At 39.2% G+C, this 19,941-nt stretch overlaps 1 protein-coding gene across 1 annotated transcript in view; it reads left to right on the top strand.

Moving 5' to 3' along the window:
• Positions 1–19,941, top strand: part of LOC126508318 (uncharacterized) — a 141,658-nt gene that overhangs the window by 56,829 nt on the left and 64,888 nt on the right. The window contains exons 6-7 of the mRNA XM_050153507.1: positions 7,538–7,648; positions 17,772–17,950. Of these exons, the coding sequence (XP_050009464.1) occupies positions 7,538–7,648; positions 17,772–17,950 (290 nt within the window). The remainder of the gene's footprint in view (positions 1–7,537; positions 7,649–17,771; positions 17,951–19,941) is intronic.

The raw sequence follows: 19,941 nt of genomic DNA, 5'->3' as shown, positions 1-19,941 counted from the left end.
TAATGGCTATTCTTGTTTGTCAGTTTGACTACATCTAGAATTAATTAAAACCCAAATAGCTGGGTATACTTGTGAGGTTTTTTTTTTTTTGGATTTTCTTCTTAATTAAATTATTTGAAGTGGGAAGAACCACTTTTAATCTGGATCTTTTGAAATGGGAAGATTCATCTATAATCTAGGCCACACCTTCTACTGACAGCCTATATAAAGAACAGAGAAGAAGGAAGCTTGTTCTTTTTGCTTTTTCCGCTCTCTGTGGTACACACACACACACACACACACACACACACACACACACACATATATATGTGGAGGGTATATATATATATATATATACACACACACAGAAAGAGAGAGATAAATATATACATATACATGAATGAATGTATATATTACATATAAAAATAGCACAATGTACATATATATCATGTACATGCATGTATACATCTATGGCAGTAGGTCTAGGACTTCTAGTATCTGCAAAGACCAGGAAGCAATGAGAGATGAAAGTTGATGTTTAGCTACTTTCTCTCTCTCTCTCTCTCTCTCTCTCTCTCTCTCTCTCTCTCTCTCTCTCTCTCTCCCCCTTCTCTTTTTTATTCAAGTTGGTGAGAAAGCCAATGGATCAAATAGCACTACACACATTTATNTCTCTCTCTCTCTCTCTCTCTCTCTCTCTCTCTCTCTCTCTCTCTCTCTCTCTCTCTCTCTCTCTCCCCCTTCTCTTTTTTATTCAATTTGATACCTAAGCCAATGGATCAAATAGCACTACACACATTTATGCAAAACCCATATTTTCTGTGTTCAGTCTGGAAAGGTATGATAGTGCCTGTGGTAGCTATGAAGTTTTGATACAGGCCATGGTGGCAGGAGTTTGGGACTGGACTCCTCATATCTGGGAAAAGCAGTAAGCAAGAGTTGTTGCTAAGCTGCTTGATGTGACTTTCTCTGTGTGTCTGTCTCATTCTCTGCTGTCTCCGTGTGGCTCGCTGTCCTTCCTCTCTTCCCTCTCTCCCTCCTCTCCCCTTTCTCCATTTTATTCAATTCGATACCCAAATAAATGGACAGAATAGTACCGCATACATTCATCTAAACCCCAGCGGTGTGTCTCCTTGGTGATTCTAGTCAATTTAATCATGAAAATTCACCATCACAGAGTCAATTTCTGATATCTTTGTAACTGTTCGGTGTCGACGGTTAACTGTATCTTTGTCGTTCTAACACAAAACAAATAACTCTGTGTGCTCTGCTGGGAACTTTTTTATTCAGTGGGCCCAAAGGTGTTTTTGCAATAAGAAAACTGAAGTGTCTTTTCTGTCACAGAGATGTGACAGTACATAGTTAACCCAGGATTTTATTCAGCATCTGAAAGTGCTGCCCTGGCAGGGATTCGCCTAGCTGCTGAGTGTCTTTCTCTCATTTTTTTTTCTTAAATGTATTTCTCAGTGCTGAGAATCCCTCTGAAATCCATTGTCTACTCAAATCTACTAAATGAGGGGTTGAGGGACTTTCAAATTACACATATTTTCAGCCCTTCTGAGAATCTTATTCATACTATAAAACATTGTTCTGGAGGCAGCAGAGAGGCTTAATTACACACTAAAGATAAAAAAGATAAAGAGAAGAGACCTGTAGGTGGGGTGGAAATGATTATCCATAAGTATACAGAGTGTGAGCTTGCTTGGCACTCACGCAACTAATTGCCCACACCCGGCTGGCATCTGCATGAACAGTTTCTGAGAAAGCCTAAGTGCTTGTGAGATCTGTTGGCATAAACAAAAGAAACAGATGTTCCAACTTTGATAGCAAGCAAACTCGCAAAGAGAACTATACATTTAAGGCAGGCTAAGCAAGGGAGGAAATGATGAAGAGGCCTATGTTTTTGAAGCTCCCGAATTTAAAGTGCTACTGTTAGAGCACAAATTTCCAAGTGAAAAGTACAAGCTCTTTTCTTTTAAGTAGGTTTTCAGAATCTGCATTATGTGTAAATATGCATGAAATGAAAGCATGAAATAACTTTTCTATTAGCTTTTCCTAATAAAATTACAAGTGCATCTATTTGGAGGGAGCTGTAAATTTTAGAAAATTGTACTCTTGTCTTTCTACTACCTCATACCTTCCTAAGCAATTTATGTTGATCGCTTCTGTACCAAGACCAGAGTCACAAAGGGCAAGCATTTGTGTGGTGTGCTATCAAGTCACCTTGAACCATCTTTGCCCTCAGTGAAGCCCTTGTACTACAACTCCAGCATCATTAGTAGATAAAGGGGAACCTCATAAGATGCATGACAGTCCAGACTACCACAACCAGTGCCCACTATTTAAAATTAAAAGCAGTTTTATGAACCAGTCACAAGAGTGGCAAACCATCATTCCCTACCAGCAATAATTATTCTCGGTATCACAAACAAAAATACAGAGGTAACAAAATTTAAAATGAACAGAGGACTTGTATAGTTATTTACCTGAAAAAGATAAACAAATAATCAATAAACAAATTGACAGCATCAGTATTCACCAGAGAAAGGAAAACCACAGACTGACTAATTTTGTTCACAATATTGTTGAAATAAGAGCGGCGGGGCTGCCTCCCCAACACCCCGGCCGCTTGGCTAGCTCATGCCCGAAATAACAACACACAAACTGTATTCATTTAAAAACCGCTTGGCCATTTTTTATCTAGCCTCTTCTAGGCTAATTCTCGCACCTGGACTAGCCCATTTCTAATAATGCATGTAAGCACCCCAAGGTGCGCTTACCAGGAAGATTCTAGCCCCCGTCCATCCTGGGTCGGAGCTGCCTGGGAGAGCTGAGCATGACGTCTCTGCTCCAAAGAGCAGAGCTGTCGAGTCTACCAGGGAGAGCTGAGCATGGTGTCTCTGCTCCAGAGAGCAGAGCTGTCGGGTCTCTCCGGGAGCAAAGCAGAGTCTGACCTCACTTCCTCTTCCGCCCAGCATCCTATTCTGTTTACTCCTCCCACCTATGTTCTAACCAATAAAATGGGCCAAGCCAGTTTCTTTATTAGCCAATAACCTTCCTCCATCACAATATGATTATAATAAAAGGACAGATAATAAAACCACCAAGAATATAAAGGAATACAGAACACCCATGCAAAAATACAGTAAAAACTTCACTAAGTAGTAAGAATGGAGAGACGGCTGCTCTTCCAGAGGTCTTGAGTTCAATTTCCAGCACCCACATGGTGGCTCACAGCCATCTATAATGAGATCTGGTGTCCTCTCCTGGCATACAGACATACATGCAGGCAGTACACTGTACATAAAAAAAAAAACTTCAAGTTGTATAATCAGAATAGAACTATCTTCAGAGTGATAGAACCTTTAAATATTAGGTTTAGTATTTAGGATTAGGTTTAAAAATTATTTTAAAACAAATTTTACTTAGAAAGTCTGCTATTAAACATGTACTTGGTTTTAATTTTGTAGTGTTTATTAACTTGTCTAGTTAATCATTTAACATATTGATTAGTACAAATCCTCAAATTCCTCCTACTTCCCTTATTCTTTTAAAAGCTTTAGTTAGTCCTCATTTTTCCTAATGTCTTGAACAGACTAAAATTAATGATGATGTTATTAGAGTCTCCTTTAAGGCTTCAATATAGAACTGTTGATATTTTCTTCATCTTGGATTATTTTCTTCTCTCTGTGTCTCTCTGCCCCATCTATATCTATCTATCTATCTATCTATCTATCTATCTATCTATCTATCTATCTTTCCCCCTTCCTTCCTCCCTCCTGTGTAACTATATGAATCCACATGCCCACATGAATTCATATTCTCTGTGTGTATAATTGTGCAAGCACATATGTGTTCGTGAATGTAGAAGCCAGACTCAATATCCCATGCCTTTCTCACTTGCTTTCCATCTTATTTTCCAACAAATCTCTCACTGAACCTTGATTTCACTGATTTGGACAGACTGTCTGACTTGAATCCTGGGCTGTTTCCTGTGTGTTTATCCCCAGCACTGAGATTACAGCTGTTCACTGCCATGCCTAGCTTTTTACACAGATGCTGGGCATCCAAGGTCAGGTCGGCAGACTGTACTTCATCCTTCTTCATTGTGGTCTCCCCTGACTATATTTTTTAAGATAGATATGTTTTGATTTTGTTTTTATTTGTCCAGTCCCCTTTCTCTCTCTTACTGATAGTAATTATTCCTTAAATTTTATTTTCAGAGCTTTAAATTTCTCTCCTTCCATTGTCTGAGTTATGAATGTGTTTGTTGGTTCTATCTTAACACCTATGTTTCTTTAATACCTGTGTTTCGCATCCTCTCTCTTTTCCCTTCTACCTGGACTAGAGTCTCACTCCTGCTGGACAAGCACTCTACCACTTTGCTTCCCCTCCAAGCCCAACTATATTTTTCATTCATCCCAATGAACATTGAAGATTATATACACCATGGTTATTTTAGGGTACCTAAGAGCAAATACACATTTAACTAGTGTTTTTTTCTTCCATATATCAGAGGTTATTTTGAATATATAAAATACCATAATAGACAAATGAGAAATTTTACTTCATGGTATGTTTATGCTTCATTAAAGATTGATTGACAGGTATCTAAATGAATTCTGAAGACCATTTCAGGTCACATGAAAGATTGTTATGCTTCCACTAATCTCTAGAATTATGTTATAGGCTTGTATAAATTCCAGTGGTAATAGCCACGCTGATCTGTTTAACTTAATCTCTCTCCATTCTAAGTTAATCTTCCTAAAGCCTAAATTATGAAACAATGTACATGTTTTATGCTTACAATAATTTGTATCTCTCTAATGTCAGAGGGTCTAGTGTAAATTATGCATCTTTACCTAATACACCCTTTTTCCTTTGTCCATCTCCTTTATATTGTCACCAAGAACGTTACCCTCTGACCCACAGCATCTATGCTAGCTGACTTGGATCACTAGCTTTGGGATTTGGAAAGTATAAATACCTTTGCTCAGAATACTTACTGTTTGAGGTATGCTAGTTTTTTGAAATGGTGCTCTCCTTGGCAATTAAAACTACATGTTTGACTCGAGGCAAACAAAATAAAAGGTTATTAATTATGGTAGTAGTCTAATGTAGATGTTCTTAGTTGGAGATAGTTTCACCTAATGTTTCATGTTCTGGGGTTCATTTATCTTGTGAATCTATCAACCCCTGGGATCTCAAAGTCACTGGCACTTCCCAGACAGATGAAAAAAAACCATAGGAAAGGGTGGTCTTCCTGTGTCTTTAGGGTCTAGGCCTAGAAATGAGCACCACTTCTGTTCACATTCCAGTGGCTAGGCCTTTCTCAGATTGTATGCCCGAGTGCAAAAGAATATGAGAAAGATTAACTAAATGTGAGCCCAGACAACAGAGGTTAAGTTTTTGTAAACTTGATAGTCTCCATTACTCTGGCCTCCCGATACTCATGAAAAATAATTCCCTTATCTATTAATATCAGACCAGTTTCTCCTTTTTCTGAAAATTGTTTTATAATTACTCCAAATTGAATTAAGAATTCCTTTTGCAAAAATCATAGTTCATACTTTCTTTGTAATTTGTTTTATATCTGTCACTTGATATACTAGAAGTGCAATTTTTTTTTTGGTTAAACCTCCCTTTCCCTCCTCTCTGTTTTTTCCAAATAGGGTTTCTCTAATTAACAGTCCTAACTGACCTGGAAATAGCTCTATAGATAGGTGGCTTCTCTTTTCATTACCAGCAAAACTGAAGGTCCTTAATGAAAAGAACTATAGCGCAAAATTTGGAGTAGTTCATTTATTCATTCAATATGTATCTGTTGAATGACTGTTAAGCTGTAAGCTAGTATTATGGGGAATGTAAAAAACAATAAGAAACTTCACTCAATCTATGTTGTTATTTGCAATGCCATAAACAAATTCTCTAAGCCCTTTAAGACAGTGGAACAATGTGTTTACTGCAATTGATTCATACGATCAACCAGGACATGATGTAATATTACTCCAAGCAGCATAGTATATAAATGAATAGAACTATCAAAGGTTGCTTCTTCCCCCTTTGTGAACTAAAGAGTCATGACTTATTAATCAGAAACCTCTCTACCATTAAAACAGATTTAGACAAATTGTAGTCATTAAGGATAAAATTCTGCATCATGTTGCCCTCAGCTACTGAGTCACATCTTAAAAATAACATTCTTGGCCAGGCATTATATGCATACTTTTAATCCCAACCCTCTGGAGGCAGAGGCAGGTAGATCTCTATAGGTCCAAGACCAGCTTGATCTACAGAGGGTGTTCCGGGACAGCCAGGGCTATACAGAAAGAAACCCATCTTAAAGAACCGAAATATAAAAAAGTAAAATAGCAAATTAATATTCTTTGAAGCTGGAAAGATAGATTGGTGTTTAAGAACACTGGCTTCTCTTTCATAGGACACTGGTTTGATTCCCAACACTCACATGCTGACTCCCAACCATATATTACTCCAGTCCCAGTGATCTGATACTCTCTTCTGCCTCTGCTGACACCAGACGTTCTCTTGGTGAACAACCATACATGCAGGCAAGACATCCATATGCATAAAAAACATAGTAAAAGAAAATAAAATTTGAAAAGTATTATTTAAAATGAATATTCTTTGAGGAGAGCAGTAGTGTTCTGCATATTAAAAGCCTGCTATTGCTCACACATCTCTATGAGTCCATAGACAGCACTTGTGTATTGAGCATGTGCATTAAAGAGAGAGAAAAGGAGTTTTAAATGATGGAAGAAAGAAAAAGTAGAATTCAACTGCTTACTGTAGGAAGAATTTTGGCCCAATCTCTGGGAGGCACATTTTTTTAAAATAAACTAGCCTTAAATAGTATATTGATTTTTAGCTCATAGAAAATAGGGGTGTCCTGCATAAATGAATGTGATAGAAACACAAGGGACAAAATACCCCATGGAAAGGGGGCCTCCCCTCTTCCACAGCTAAGGACCAGAGACTGGGGCTATTTTCAGTTTCCTATATGAAAAGACTCAGGAAGGAGCCTAAACAATGCAAGCCAAAGCAGCTCCTTCGCTCTTTCTCTTCTCACCCCCTCCCAACTACTCCAAGATCTGTTTCTGCCACAACTTCGTTTAAGTATTTCAATTACTTGTTCCCTGAATAGTCCTGCAGAGAGGCTCTGCCCCCCAGCCCCCTTTTTATAGATGAAGATATTGAGGTTAAGTGATTTTCTCAGGGTTACAAAGGGACCTCCCAGCAATGAGGGAATGAGAATCACTAGTTCAACCTTCTTGTGGATGAATAGATTGAGTTTCGGAGCAGCTTTGCCATTGTCTTGCAAAGGAGTCACTCAAATGCCAGGCTGAATGTGTAAGTCCTAGACGTGAAAGGGAGGCCACGAGAAGAGCGTTTTCTTTCTCATTAATGACATAAACAATTGTCAAGTTGGAAAGAAAGACCCTGTAGAAAAAGAGTCTCTTTTAGAAAAAAAGTACAAACAGCAGGACACTCAATTTGGGACCCTCTGTCAAAGAGACTGTTGTCATCCGTCTACTTCCAGACAGTGCTGCTGAAGAAGCGGGACTCCAGATTGGAGACGTGGTGCTGTCTGTCAACGGCACTGAGGTCACCAGTGCTGAACACGCAGAAGCTGTGCACCTTGCAAAGAAAGGTAAGTGGGTCGGATAAAGACTCCAGAGTTCATCGAAAATGCTGAGCACGCAATACACAGGAAGTTCGAGCGTGAGAACATGACAGATAACAGAAGGGTGCCTTGAATGCGCTGTGAACCACATTACGGTTTATCCTAGTCATTGAATCTCGCTTCTGAACCACACACACTTTGTATCATCACCCATAAAATATTTTTGTCAGCAAGCAAAATACACTCTACTACCAAAACATCTCTTTAATTAAGAAACAAAGATATTTTCCTCGTTAGAATTTGCTTACTATTTCTTTTCATTTCTTTTTACATATATTCCTCCCCTTCATTTTTCCATTGGTTAACAAAGAAAGTTTGTAGAGGTAAAGATCTCAGGGTTTCACTGTGGTGTGTGTGTGTGTGTGTGTGTGTGTGTGTGTGTGTGTGTGCATGTGCAAACACATGAGAGAGAGAGAGAGAGAGAGAGAGAGAGAACTCCCATAGGGCCACCTGAGGTCTATGTGTCAAGCAGTTCCAACATAGATGAAGCAACCACAGGAGTGGCGATGGTGCATCCCCTGTATCGTTGCATCCATCCACAGAAAACTTGTGAAAAGATTAATGCCATTGGTCTCTCTGAAAACAACTTTCTTCAGAACCATGTTAGAAGTCCTTAAAGCCCCATAGATAATAAACACATTCAACTAGAAAATACTTTGTTCCGTCACGTGATTATTTAATGTGGTATCTTACTCCTGAACATTATATGAATGCTGAATTATTTTTAGACAATGAGATATTATTTCAGATGTGCATTTGGAATAAGCCTCGGGTGCCCTGCCATGTGTCAGTAGCCTTCTTTCTTGCTTTGGGGTTACCAAGAGCTAAGAGTTCTCACATAAAAGCTAACATTTGAAAACCACTTATAAGTTAAGGTAGGGAGCATTCTTCTTAACTACTCTGAATTGTTTTCAGGTAGAATTTAGCTTGGCACTTTATTGCTCTATAAGATGTACACTGGGTATGCCAGGAACACAAGGACATTATCAGTAAGCAAGTGCAATAGCTCTCAAAGGTCTTACCCTAATAGTTATCCTTTCTGAAAAACAGCTTAGGAATGTAAGGTTTATTATCATACTTACAGTAGTAAATTGATAGTATAAGACAGTAAGACAATGCTATTCATTACTTTTCTACTTACCTGTTCTCAAAGATAATTTCTTGTAATTTACATTTTGTGTTAAATAATAATTTACTAATACTTTTATTCCTCGTGTTTTTTTCTATTTTTCCTTTAAAAAGCATGTGTTGTTTATAATACTTAACCATTCCTGGAAATCAAAGAAACAGAGATTATCTCCAAACCTGAACACAGAGCCTCTGGCCCTTGATAAAATGGTAACATACCATTGACCGTAGAGAAAAGTGACTTGAACATCCTAGCTTGAATTCATTGTTCCTGGGAGTTACTTGAAAGAATGGGTTATACTCTGATATCATCTGGGTTCAACCTTAACTTCCCTCTCCAAAAAAAGAAAGAAAGAAAGAAAGAAAGAAAGAAAGAAAGAAAGAAAGAAAGAAAGAAAGAAAGAAAGAAAGAAAGAAAGACCTTGTCCTTATCAGTCCTCAAACTCAACACTGGAGACACCTTCGAAGCAGAAGGTAAATTATGGATCTAAGATATCAAGAAATAATATAGAAAGAGACAGAAGAGATGATGTCATACTTGTATTTGTTACAGGGTAGGAATTACATTAAATAGCAGACTAGGGCTCAGTATCTCATGTGAGAAATAGGCTGGGGTGGGATATTTATTATTGATCTTGTCCTTCATGTGCTCCTGGCAAGCCTCATGCTCTCTCAATATCACTGAGCACTGGAAAGTGGACAGCTCCTCTTGTGGACAATCAATGAGATGTCCCCACCTTGATGGAGGCCTAAATCATTCTGTATTTGTGAACTATGTCCTTCATATACTTAGGGATAATTCACTACAGCACAGCACAGTTTTTAACTCAGATACAGTGAAAAATCTGATAGAATAATTGAGAGATTCTTGGTCATTTGCCTTGAAAGCAAACAAGGCAAACACAGCATCTGGATCAAGGTAGTAGCCAAAGAAGTGTGCTGCCCTGAAAAGCATCACCTCGCTCACCAGGAGGAATGCCAGAGAGGGATGCAGCTTTAACCTTGCTCCAGAGTATATTTTCCATAGCATCCCCTAAGCAAAAGATGTTACCTAGTCAAAATAATAAAAAATCTGGGAAACATGGCAGGGAAAGAATGTCAATGTAAGAATAATCTTTAATAAGCAAGTAAATGAATACATCTGAGGAAACAGACATTTAAAATTTAAAATAAGATCAATATAATCACTGAATTGGTTAAGGAGGACATTTATAGGATATGAAACAGAAAAGTGGCTGTAAAGAAGAGCCAGTTGTCAGTGCTAAGTATAAAGAAGACAAATATTGAAAAAAAAAAGCAGTATGCAAACTGAATAACAAAATGAATACAATGGAGAGATATTGGGTGATCCAGACTAGTGTATAAACCCTTCCAGAACTGAACGAGCTTGTGATCAAACCGGACTCTCTGGATGTGGCTGACAATAGGGGCTGAATGAGAAGCCAATGATAATGACATGGGGATTTATCTCTACTGCATGTGCTGGCTTTTTGGGATTCTTGCCTGTTTGGATGCACACCTTCCTAGGCCTGGATGGAGGAGGGAGAGCTTGGACTTCCCACAGGGCAGGGTACCCTGCCCTCTCTTAGGACTGAAGGGGGAGGGAGGAGAGTGAGTGGGGGAGCAGGAGGGAAATGTGAGGGGGGAGAAAATGGAAATTTTGAATGGTATTATTTATAAAGCAATAAAATTTTTAAAAAATAAAAATAAACCCTCCCAGAAAGTGTCAAGGAGAAAGAGAGAGAGAGAGAGAGAGAGAGAGAGAGAGAGAGAGGGAGAAGAAAGGAAAAAAGAAAAAGAGAAAAAGGGAAGAAAGAGAGAGAAAGAAATAAAGAACTAGAAGAAAAGATAAAAGTCAGACAGACATAAAAACAAGCACAAAGGGTAAAATCAGAAGAACAACAAAAAAAATCTATCTTAATCAATAATTCCTGAGAGAGAAAAAAATTAAGTATATGAAAATAAAAAATTCGGGATGTGTGTGTGTGTGTGTGTGTGTACATTCATGTATGTGTTTGTGGTGAGGGTGGACATGTGTGTTGTGGAGGCCAGAGATCAACTTCGGGTGTCATTCCAAGAGTGCTCTCCACCTTGTTTTGTGAGCTAGGGTCTCTCGGTAGCATGCAATTCACTGATCTGAGAGGTTAGTTGGCTGATAAGCTCAAGATATTTGTTCATTTTTGGTTCTCCAGTGCTGGGATTGTAAGCACATGCTACCATATATGGCACTTAAAATACAGCTGTGGTGATCGACTTGGGTCCTTATTCTTGTGTAGCAAGCACTATACCAACAAAGCTATAGCCCTAGTCCACGGAGAAAATTATTAGAAACATAACCAAACAAGATGTTCCAGGATCCGTGAAAGAGAAAAGAAATCAGAAAATGCTTACAGGTTATCAACTAGATAGGCATAAAATCTCTTTGGCAGGGAGTCTATAATGAAGCTTAAGACTAGTAAAGAGAAAGAGGAAATTATCGAAGCTTCAGGATGGAAACATTGCATCACCTCTAAAGGAACCAAAATGCAATTAGACTTTGTAACACCACATTCTAGAATAGTATAGAGTAAGATTCTCTAAATATTAAAGAAACTCACATGCAATATCCAGGTAAAGAATTATTTGATGTAAGTACATGGCAAAGGGTTATTGGTGTTCATGACTTTAGAATGATTACCTCAAGGAATCTCAGATAAAACACTTTGCCAAGAAGAACTATAAAACACAACAGCTTTATATTAAGCCTGAAAAATGGGTGCGAGGAAAAAGTTTAAAGTTCCCTATTAGAGCTTTTGGTCCTACATTGATCAAAAGAATTACTTAATATAATTCAGTGCATTTGTATAATTTTAATGTCCCAAACATAGAGAAAAAAAGCAGCAGTTCCCTTTATCTCTGATAAAGACTATCTAATATATAGCTTTTTATTGCTATGACAAAATTTTAGATAGCCAGCCTACAAGGCTATGACCCAATCCGTGGTCATTTGATGTTGATGCTTTGAACTGTGGAAGTATCTATTGTGTCAGCAGCATGTGGTACAGGAGGATGCTCACCCTATCATAACCAGAAAACAATACACAGAGACAAAATGGTCCACTGTCCCAGGAAATGCTACATTGATCCACCTCAATGAACTAACTTTCGCATACTGGGCCCTACTTCCTAAGAATGTCCACCTACCAGCAGTGCCACGGAGTGACAACCATGGGTTGAACATATAGGAATTTGAAGAACATTTATGTTCTAAACCATAGCGTAACCAAAATTCCAACCATTAAAACAGAAAAGCACATACATATAAAGAAAATTAGTTAACAGAGAAATCCTGAAAATATTTCTATTGCAATTGACAAGAACAATACTAATGATAACATACCTGTTCATCATAATAACAAAACGCCTAACCAAGCCAATATAATACAAGCAAGAGAAACAGTGTGTATACACTCTCAGGAGGAAGCGACCATTCTTTCTGAAGATTAAGTGATTACAAGGGACAGAAACCTACAACTAAAAGAGAATTACTCATCGAACTAAGACCTCCTGTACAAATTGGTTATCCAATACAATATGGAGAACCCTGAAAATATACACACAAGTAACACTATGCAGACTGATCAGGTTATATTTAGCAATATATATGTATACACATACGTTTATATGAATGTAACAAAAATTATTGAAAAGAGATGCCTTGAATTTGATAGAGAGCAAAGACTGGCATATGGGAGGGTCAGGAGGAATGAAAAGGAAGGGGGAGATGATGTAATTATAATCTCCAAAATAATATAACTTTCTAAAAATCAGCAGTATGTATTTATGCAAGCAACAAGAAAAAGGAAAGGGGGAAATTACATGTGATTAACGAGAGCCACAAAAATTCTAAGTGTTTAGAATTAATCTGTCAACTAATGAAAAACTTATGGAAAAATCTAAGTCTCTCGAGGTCTGTAAAAGAAGAACTTGGATAGGTACGCAGCTCAGTATAGAGTGCTGTGTGCTGTGTTGAATGCATTAGGTTCAATCCAGTATATTGGAGGAAACTAAAGGCCTGGAAATTAATACTATCTTATGCACTTATGTGTAAAATCTGTGTAAAGCTCTTAATTCTCCCAAAATCACTCCAAGAATTCAATGATACTATAATAAAATTTAATTAAATGTATAGGTAGTTTGGAAAACTTACAAGCATCCAAAAGATTAAATATCTTTAAATGGATGCACTATTCACCAATAGACAAATTGGCAAAGGGACATTTTCTACCAGATATTAAGATATATTCCAAGCTTATAATAACAGGTAAGAATGTTTATCTTTTGTAGGAACATAGAATAGATTAGTGATCTGCAAAGGACTAGAAAGTTCCAAAAATACCCAAATATGCATCAAAGCTTTGACAAAGGTGTCATACATTGAGTTCTGTAGACATTATTCTATATACAGAGGTGGGCTTAGGTTGTACCAGGCCTCAATTTTTTTTTAATAAAGGTAAAAGCAATATCATTAAAAAAATTATAGACAAATTTTCCCACTAATCAAAACAAAGGTAAATTGCCAACAAGATGTTGTTTCAAATTCAATAACATTTTTGAAAAGTATCATATAACAGCAAGCTTTGACGGGCATAATGGTAAGAAAATGAGAATCTTTGTACACTCTTACTGGGATATAGGGTGCTCCGCAAGCAATCTGCACTTCCTAGTGAAGTACCTTATAAATCTTATGTCCTAAAAGCTGTACTTCTGGACAGAGAAACCCAAAAACTACTTAAGGGACAAATACAAGGGCATTCGCGCAGTATTTTATGTGGTAGAAGGAATGAGAGCCAGCAGGGTGACTGTCACTAAGGGAATATGTAAACCTATGTTGTAATGTACACACACTCTGCATTTCCATTCACTTTGAAGCCTCACGAATAGATTTTTAAAAGATGGTTTCAAGTTGCAAACAAAAGAAAAGACAAGGATAAACAAAAGGGGGAGATGGTGATGGGGAAGAGAATCAGGCCGGCATACAGAAAAACAGCATAACATCATTTATGTAACATAAGAAGACATACACACACAAGACAGTGCGGTCACATTCCCACATCAAGCCCATTTTGTGTATTCCTGTTGTAAACGAGAAAATTGTTGTACTTGAAGAAATAATGTAAAACCAGAGCAAGGAACTCACAACTCCAAAGACAACCCGGTGGCACGGTCTAAACATTATGATGGGCAACAAAAACAAAAAACAAAAACAGCAACAAAAGAGGCCCCTTGAACGGAGTCTACCATAACCCAACTGCAAACTAGAGCCTTGTTCTGAAATATGTAGGCAGTAATGGTAAAAGAAAGTTGAGCAATGTAAACAGGGTCACTCTGAAGCACTGATTCCGTAAGAGCATCCCTGGCTGTGACACTGATTCATATTTACGGACATCAAATCACTTTTCAGAGAACACTGAAATCATGTCATAGCCAGGTATGCGAGACTCGGGGGGCAACTCTTATATGTGGAATGATGAGTGATACCTCCATATCTGTAGTGTTGATCAACTTTCTTCAGCTCTCCGTGTTGTGTTTTTCACAACCAGCCTGACATCAGAACACAGCCAGCATCTTTCTATTTTTGGTTTTGTTTCTTGATGGTCTCATGCATGTATCTAATGACTCTTGTTGTTTTTGTCCCCTTCCTCCCACTGAACCTTCTTCTTCAGCCCAGAATTTTAAAGATGTGGCCAAACAGTTACAACCCTATAACTAAAAGTCTTACTTTGTTATCTTATCTCAACAGAGTAGCCCGAGAAAGGGGGACACCACTCCAAACTCTTGTTTTGTAATTGGCATTATTAGTCATAGTACTATAACACCCCTGCACAAATGACCTTTATTCTGGGGATGATGAGGAAAACAAAACTGAGTGTTGAAAGGCACTCAGTGTCATGCTGAAAATGACCGCATGTGACTCTTCGGGGCTTTCTAAGCTTACTTGCATTTTGAGACGAATTCTCATTGTTTGGCCCAAAGGCGACCTTCAGCTTGGGATCCTCTTGTTTTGGCTTCAGCCATCTGTGCTGGAATTACAGTTATACAGCACCACACTCTGCTGAGTCTTTATTTAGATTGCCCCATACAGTGGTTTTGGCTTATTTTTTAATAGGGTTGTTTACTAGCAGATTCGAAGAAGAGATTTAATCACCAATCTGGGAGGTAAGGGAAGACCCTGAAGCTCAGGGAGCTGGCAAGTGTCCCCTCCATCAGGCCTTTGTTTCAGTAAAGTGCAGGCTTTAGTAAAAGCAAACGCTGAAGTGCCTCCGGAGGCCAGGTTCTCGGCTGCTGAACACTGTGCAAGCCCTCGGGGACCGAAGGCATCTTGCACATTTCCGCACTTGTGAGAGCGGTAGAGTTTGTCTGGCAGCGGAGGTGTGACTCCGACACAGCTTAAGATTGGTGGCATAATCAGACAGGGAGCCAAGGAGAAAAGTGTGAATTAGAAAAAGAAATTATTTTTCTGTTCCCTGTAGCTGCAAATAACCTCACCGAATGCTACACTTCCAAACATGGGCCAACATGCGAGGGGGAAGATGTTTCTGGGGAGCTTTTGTTTGGAAGGACTCTGTTACGAAAGAACTGCGGTGGGTAAAGATGTGGTTCGAAAACTTCTTTATCTCACGAAACCGATAATTTTTTTTGACTCTGTCACCTCTCTTCACGCTGTAGATAGTCACCTATCTGCATGCTTTATTCCACCCACTACTCAAAGCCAGCAGGATGCTCAGTAGATACAGGCATTGGTTGTCTACTTCAATTCCCAGGCTCACGAAATTGATAAGCAGAAGTAGTAATATGGGGTGAGGGAACTAAGAGTTTCTTTCTTAACTGAATTATGTTGAGGTTAAATATAAATTTGGTCAATGAAAACTAAATCACAGATGAAGAAATGAAGATATATTATGGTTGGTGGCAAAGACCAAGCAGCAGGGGTCTCGTGGAGACAGAAGTGCCTGCGGGCTTGAAACTGAAATTGTATTTGGACATCATCTAAGAAACGTGCTACAGACATAGACTGTCAAGGCTCAGGCTACACCTACTGAATGCAGGCAAACTGTTTAATTTGTGTTGGTTTTAAAGTCCCAAATTCAGACAGTTCCTAATATCAGGTTTTAAACGTTGACACTTAAAATTTTAGTTCTTTCAGTGCACAATGACTACAGAAGCAGATTCTCTCTCTCTCTCTCTCTCTCTCTCTCTCTCTCTCTCTCTCTCTCTCTCTCTCTCTCTCCCTCTTTCAAAACACAGTATCAAAGTCTAAACTCTCACTCCAGCTCTTCTGTGAATGTCAAGCCCAAGTCCTCTGGGCCCCTAGTAGCATGTGGTAAAGAGGATAAAAGTACCCTCTCCCGACAGCTGCTTAGAGCTCAGCAACTCCCCATGCATCAGGCTCATGCCCTCGCTCTGGGTATGAGCAACTTTCTTCTCACATGATGAAGCCATGCTGCATCAGGGCCAGCTGCATCCTTGCCCCAGAGAGGATTTTTCATGGTGCACCAAGTTATGTTTATGGCCAGGCTGAAGCCCAAGCTGAGTCTGATCGGTATCAGAGAAACTCGCATGCAGTCTGTGTAAGCAAGAGGAAAATGACCTCAGGGGCAGCCCACTGCAGCAGTCCATAAATAAATTGGCAGATGTGTCAACCGAGCACATTAGTCCAGGAGTGCAGTTCTTTGGGGACTACAGTCCAAAGACAAAGGCATGTGTGGGTTGCCGGTCAATCTGGAGCATTTCTTTTAATTTTTCTGGATGCGTTTTTGACAGGAGCTTAAGGGCAGTTCAATAAATTAAAATGTATTTACATGGCAATGAAGAATTATCTTGACATACTGAGAGTTATTTAATTACCAAGGTGCTTCATGTGCTGCTAAAGTTAAGACTGTGTCAGCCTTTCTGGGACAAATCTTTATTTTCAGGGCCATGTGGCTCAGCCAGGAATGATCCCCTGGGTTGGAGCTTGTCAGTTACGGAAGATGAGTCTCCTTGCTGACCCCCATTTCCATAGACAGTTCTAAACAGATCGGTAATCTCAATGTCAACCATCATGATGAAGTCAGCGCTGCCAAGGCCAAATGTCCACCTTCAGGGAGGTGGCCTCCCTCTCAGAGGAATTGTAAATGAAGTCATCGCCCATTTGCGATCTTCAAAGTGTGTCAGGGTTGCTGGCTGTTGGTGTGGCATTCAGAGAGCTGTCTTAAAACATCAAAAGGTAGGCATGTGGTGTCCACGCTGGCAGTTCCAAAGCACAGTAAGGTAGGCAGTGACCCCATGTTAACAGGGACAGAGACAATTTCCACAACCTGTACTGTATACCAGTTCTGTGTCACAAAAGTCTAGCCAGGAAGATGTCTTGAGAAAGACAGGAACAGGAAGCTCAGGGTAAAGTCACACATTAATGTGGACACAGAAAAGAGGCAGTACCTAAGACCACCCGGAACCGCTATTTCCAGACTCGAGGGATTTGATAAGCTGCAGTTTCAGCTAGAGAGGTAGGTAGTGATATAGACTCTCCCTCTGGCTAAACCAGACTAAGGAGGCTAATTATTGCAAATAAAAGTGATGTAGAAAAATCGAGGCACACCCCACCCCCACTTCTTCTTAGGAAGTAAATCAAGATGTTTAAGGAATTAGGTTGGTACTACATCAGTAACATTGCACAGACTTGACTCTGTCATCAGAGTCCTTGCGGCTGTGATGAAGGAGAGTTATCCAGCAGCGAGATAATTGTGGTTCTCATATTCTTCATAAACACATAGGAATGAATTTCTGAGAAAGTTGGTTTAATGCAATGGCAGGATTCTGTTTCACTACTTCAGAAACTCTGACTGTTTCTCCATCCATTACTTCTGCACAGACTCCGTACCTCCAGAAGATTATAAAATCTTAAGTCACTTAACTAGCTATCCTAAATTCATGCCTGTAGGTCCAGACATCTTGACGCTGGTGGTGGGGTCCGACATAAGCCGCTGTCCTAATACTCCATGGCCCACCTGTCGCGGCTACCTGCATAAGAGGACTCACTCGGGCTTTGTGAAGGGCTGGAGGAAGAGGTGGTTCGTGTTGAAGCATGACGGCTATCTCCTCTATTACAAACACAGAAAGGTAATTACTGATACGGGTAAGAATAAAGAACACTGGGAAGTAAAACCTCCTCGAGCTATTCCATGCCCAAGAATTGTCCTTCAGTGAATTATATGGCAGGACTCTGGAAACAATAATTTCCCTTCTGACTGAGCAAGAATTGTTCTCTCTTCAAAAATCAAAGAATGTTAATGTATGCTCTCTTCAGCTGCATAAATCAAGGCACATGTTTCTTCTCTTTTGCTTCAGTTTTCATCCTCTATGAAAATTGTCTTATCACTGTAAAGAAAATAAGAACCAAAGATATTTTTCTCGTACCATTGGTAAACAATGTGGATCTGTAAAAGCATAGCTCTTTAAGCCACAGTGTAGGCAATGGACCATGGGAGGTAGAACTCGGTGCTGTTGAGGCTGCTGAGGTAGAGAACTGAACAAGTCACCTAGAATACCTATTTCATTGTCCAGATTTCATGAACCCAATGACGTCCAACTCTGCATGAAGGCTGGGGTAGCATAAAGAATGTCGCCAAAGTTGTGCTAAGGCAGCGCTCCTCCCAGATGTTTGTGACTGAGTGAGTCTGAGATGGGTCCGTGCGCTTGGAGGGACCTTCTTTACAGCTTACATCGTGGTATTGTGTGTGTTTTCTCACCCAGATGCAATCCGGTGTCTGATTTTTGCTAAGTGAATGCAAACATGCTTAAAGCTAACAGCAGCAATTTCATACAGAACTCCCACTCCCTAACTTCCCACGAAGTCTCAGCAGCTGTCAGTGGTCAAATAGACTCCCTGTCCTAGTGCACATGCACTCTCTCACCCAACAAAGGATGCACTGTGCCCCACAGCCTTGTGATCTTTTGACTCCACTCCAGGGACATGCATGACCCACCTCTAATCGGGGTCAACAAAAGAATTTTGGCTATTTACCTCATTCATGACACAATCTTGTTTTTTTCTTCTGCCTTTATTTTACATTTTGCATGTGCACGCATGTGTGTGTGTGAGTGTGTGTAAGAGAGAGAGAGAGGGAGGGAGGGAGGAAGAGTTGTGCACACTAGCACATGTGCATACATGCACTTGGGTGCATATATAAACAAACTTAATTTCTTCCTGGAAAAAAAAAAAGCCAGAAAAGAAATCAGTGTATTGTGAAAGTCTGATGCTGAATGACTGTGGGGACTTTCTATTCCTGCGTTATGAGCCACTTCCTTGTGACGTTCTGTGAGCTGCTCTGCCTTCCGTAGGAAAGTGAACCGTCCAGCTTTTTTGAGAAACTTTGTCTCCCTCCAGTGCGGGAAAATAGGATTTCCTCTAAACAAGATGGGAAATTATTATCTAGCCTTGGTTTCTATTTTCTTGAGTGTTAAAGTGGAACAACAAGAAGTTTTCAATCTAGAAAACATTTGTGGAAACACTGGACACTAATTTCCAATCTGTGAAAACATGTACGTTCCTGTTTCAGAAGCCCAGAGGAGTCCTTGAACAATGCCTGCAGTTTCCTTCCCCACATCCTCAATAGGCAAGAGTGTAGCCCCAGAAACTTGATGACCTTTTTTGTTTTTAAGATTTTAAGGTAATTCTAATTTGTAAATTGAGTAAATGATGTGTGTATTCCAACTTAAAGTAAATAACAACAACAATAATAACAATAATAATTAATAATAATTAATTGACCTAGCACACTGTCCTCTGGAGACTATAATCCTGAAGTTGTCTCTCTTGCCTAACATTAGTTATCAATTTCTGTCTCCTCTTATAAGATAGGGATCATCGTAAGTGTTAGTTTTTTTTTTTTTTTTGCTGGAAATCAGTATTTATCTCTCAATTTTTATTCCAGAATAGAACAGCTTTATGGTTTTGAAAATCAAGCTATTAATCCTTTTCAAACCTTTTGCTTCTTCTCTTAGTTTCCTTCGTTTCTTTAAAAATATTAAGTAGTTTAGAAATTATAAATTCCCATTTTTCCTTCTTTTTTTATTGAGAATAAGAAAAAAAAAGTTTCCACCTCCTCCCA

The sequence above is a fragment of the Alexandromys fortis genome, unplaced genomic scaffold (genome assembly GCF_014885135.2).
Source record: "Alexandromys fortis isolate MF-2015 unplaced genomic scaffold, M_Fortis_MF-2015_v1.1 scaffold_61, whole genome shotgun sequence".
In the NCBI taxonomy this organism is placed as follows: domain Eukaryota; kingdom Metazoa; phylum Chordata; class Mammalia; order Rodentia; family Cricetidae; genus Alexandromys; species Alexandromys fortis.
This window is presented reverse-complemented; position numbering and strand designations above follow the sequence as displayed.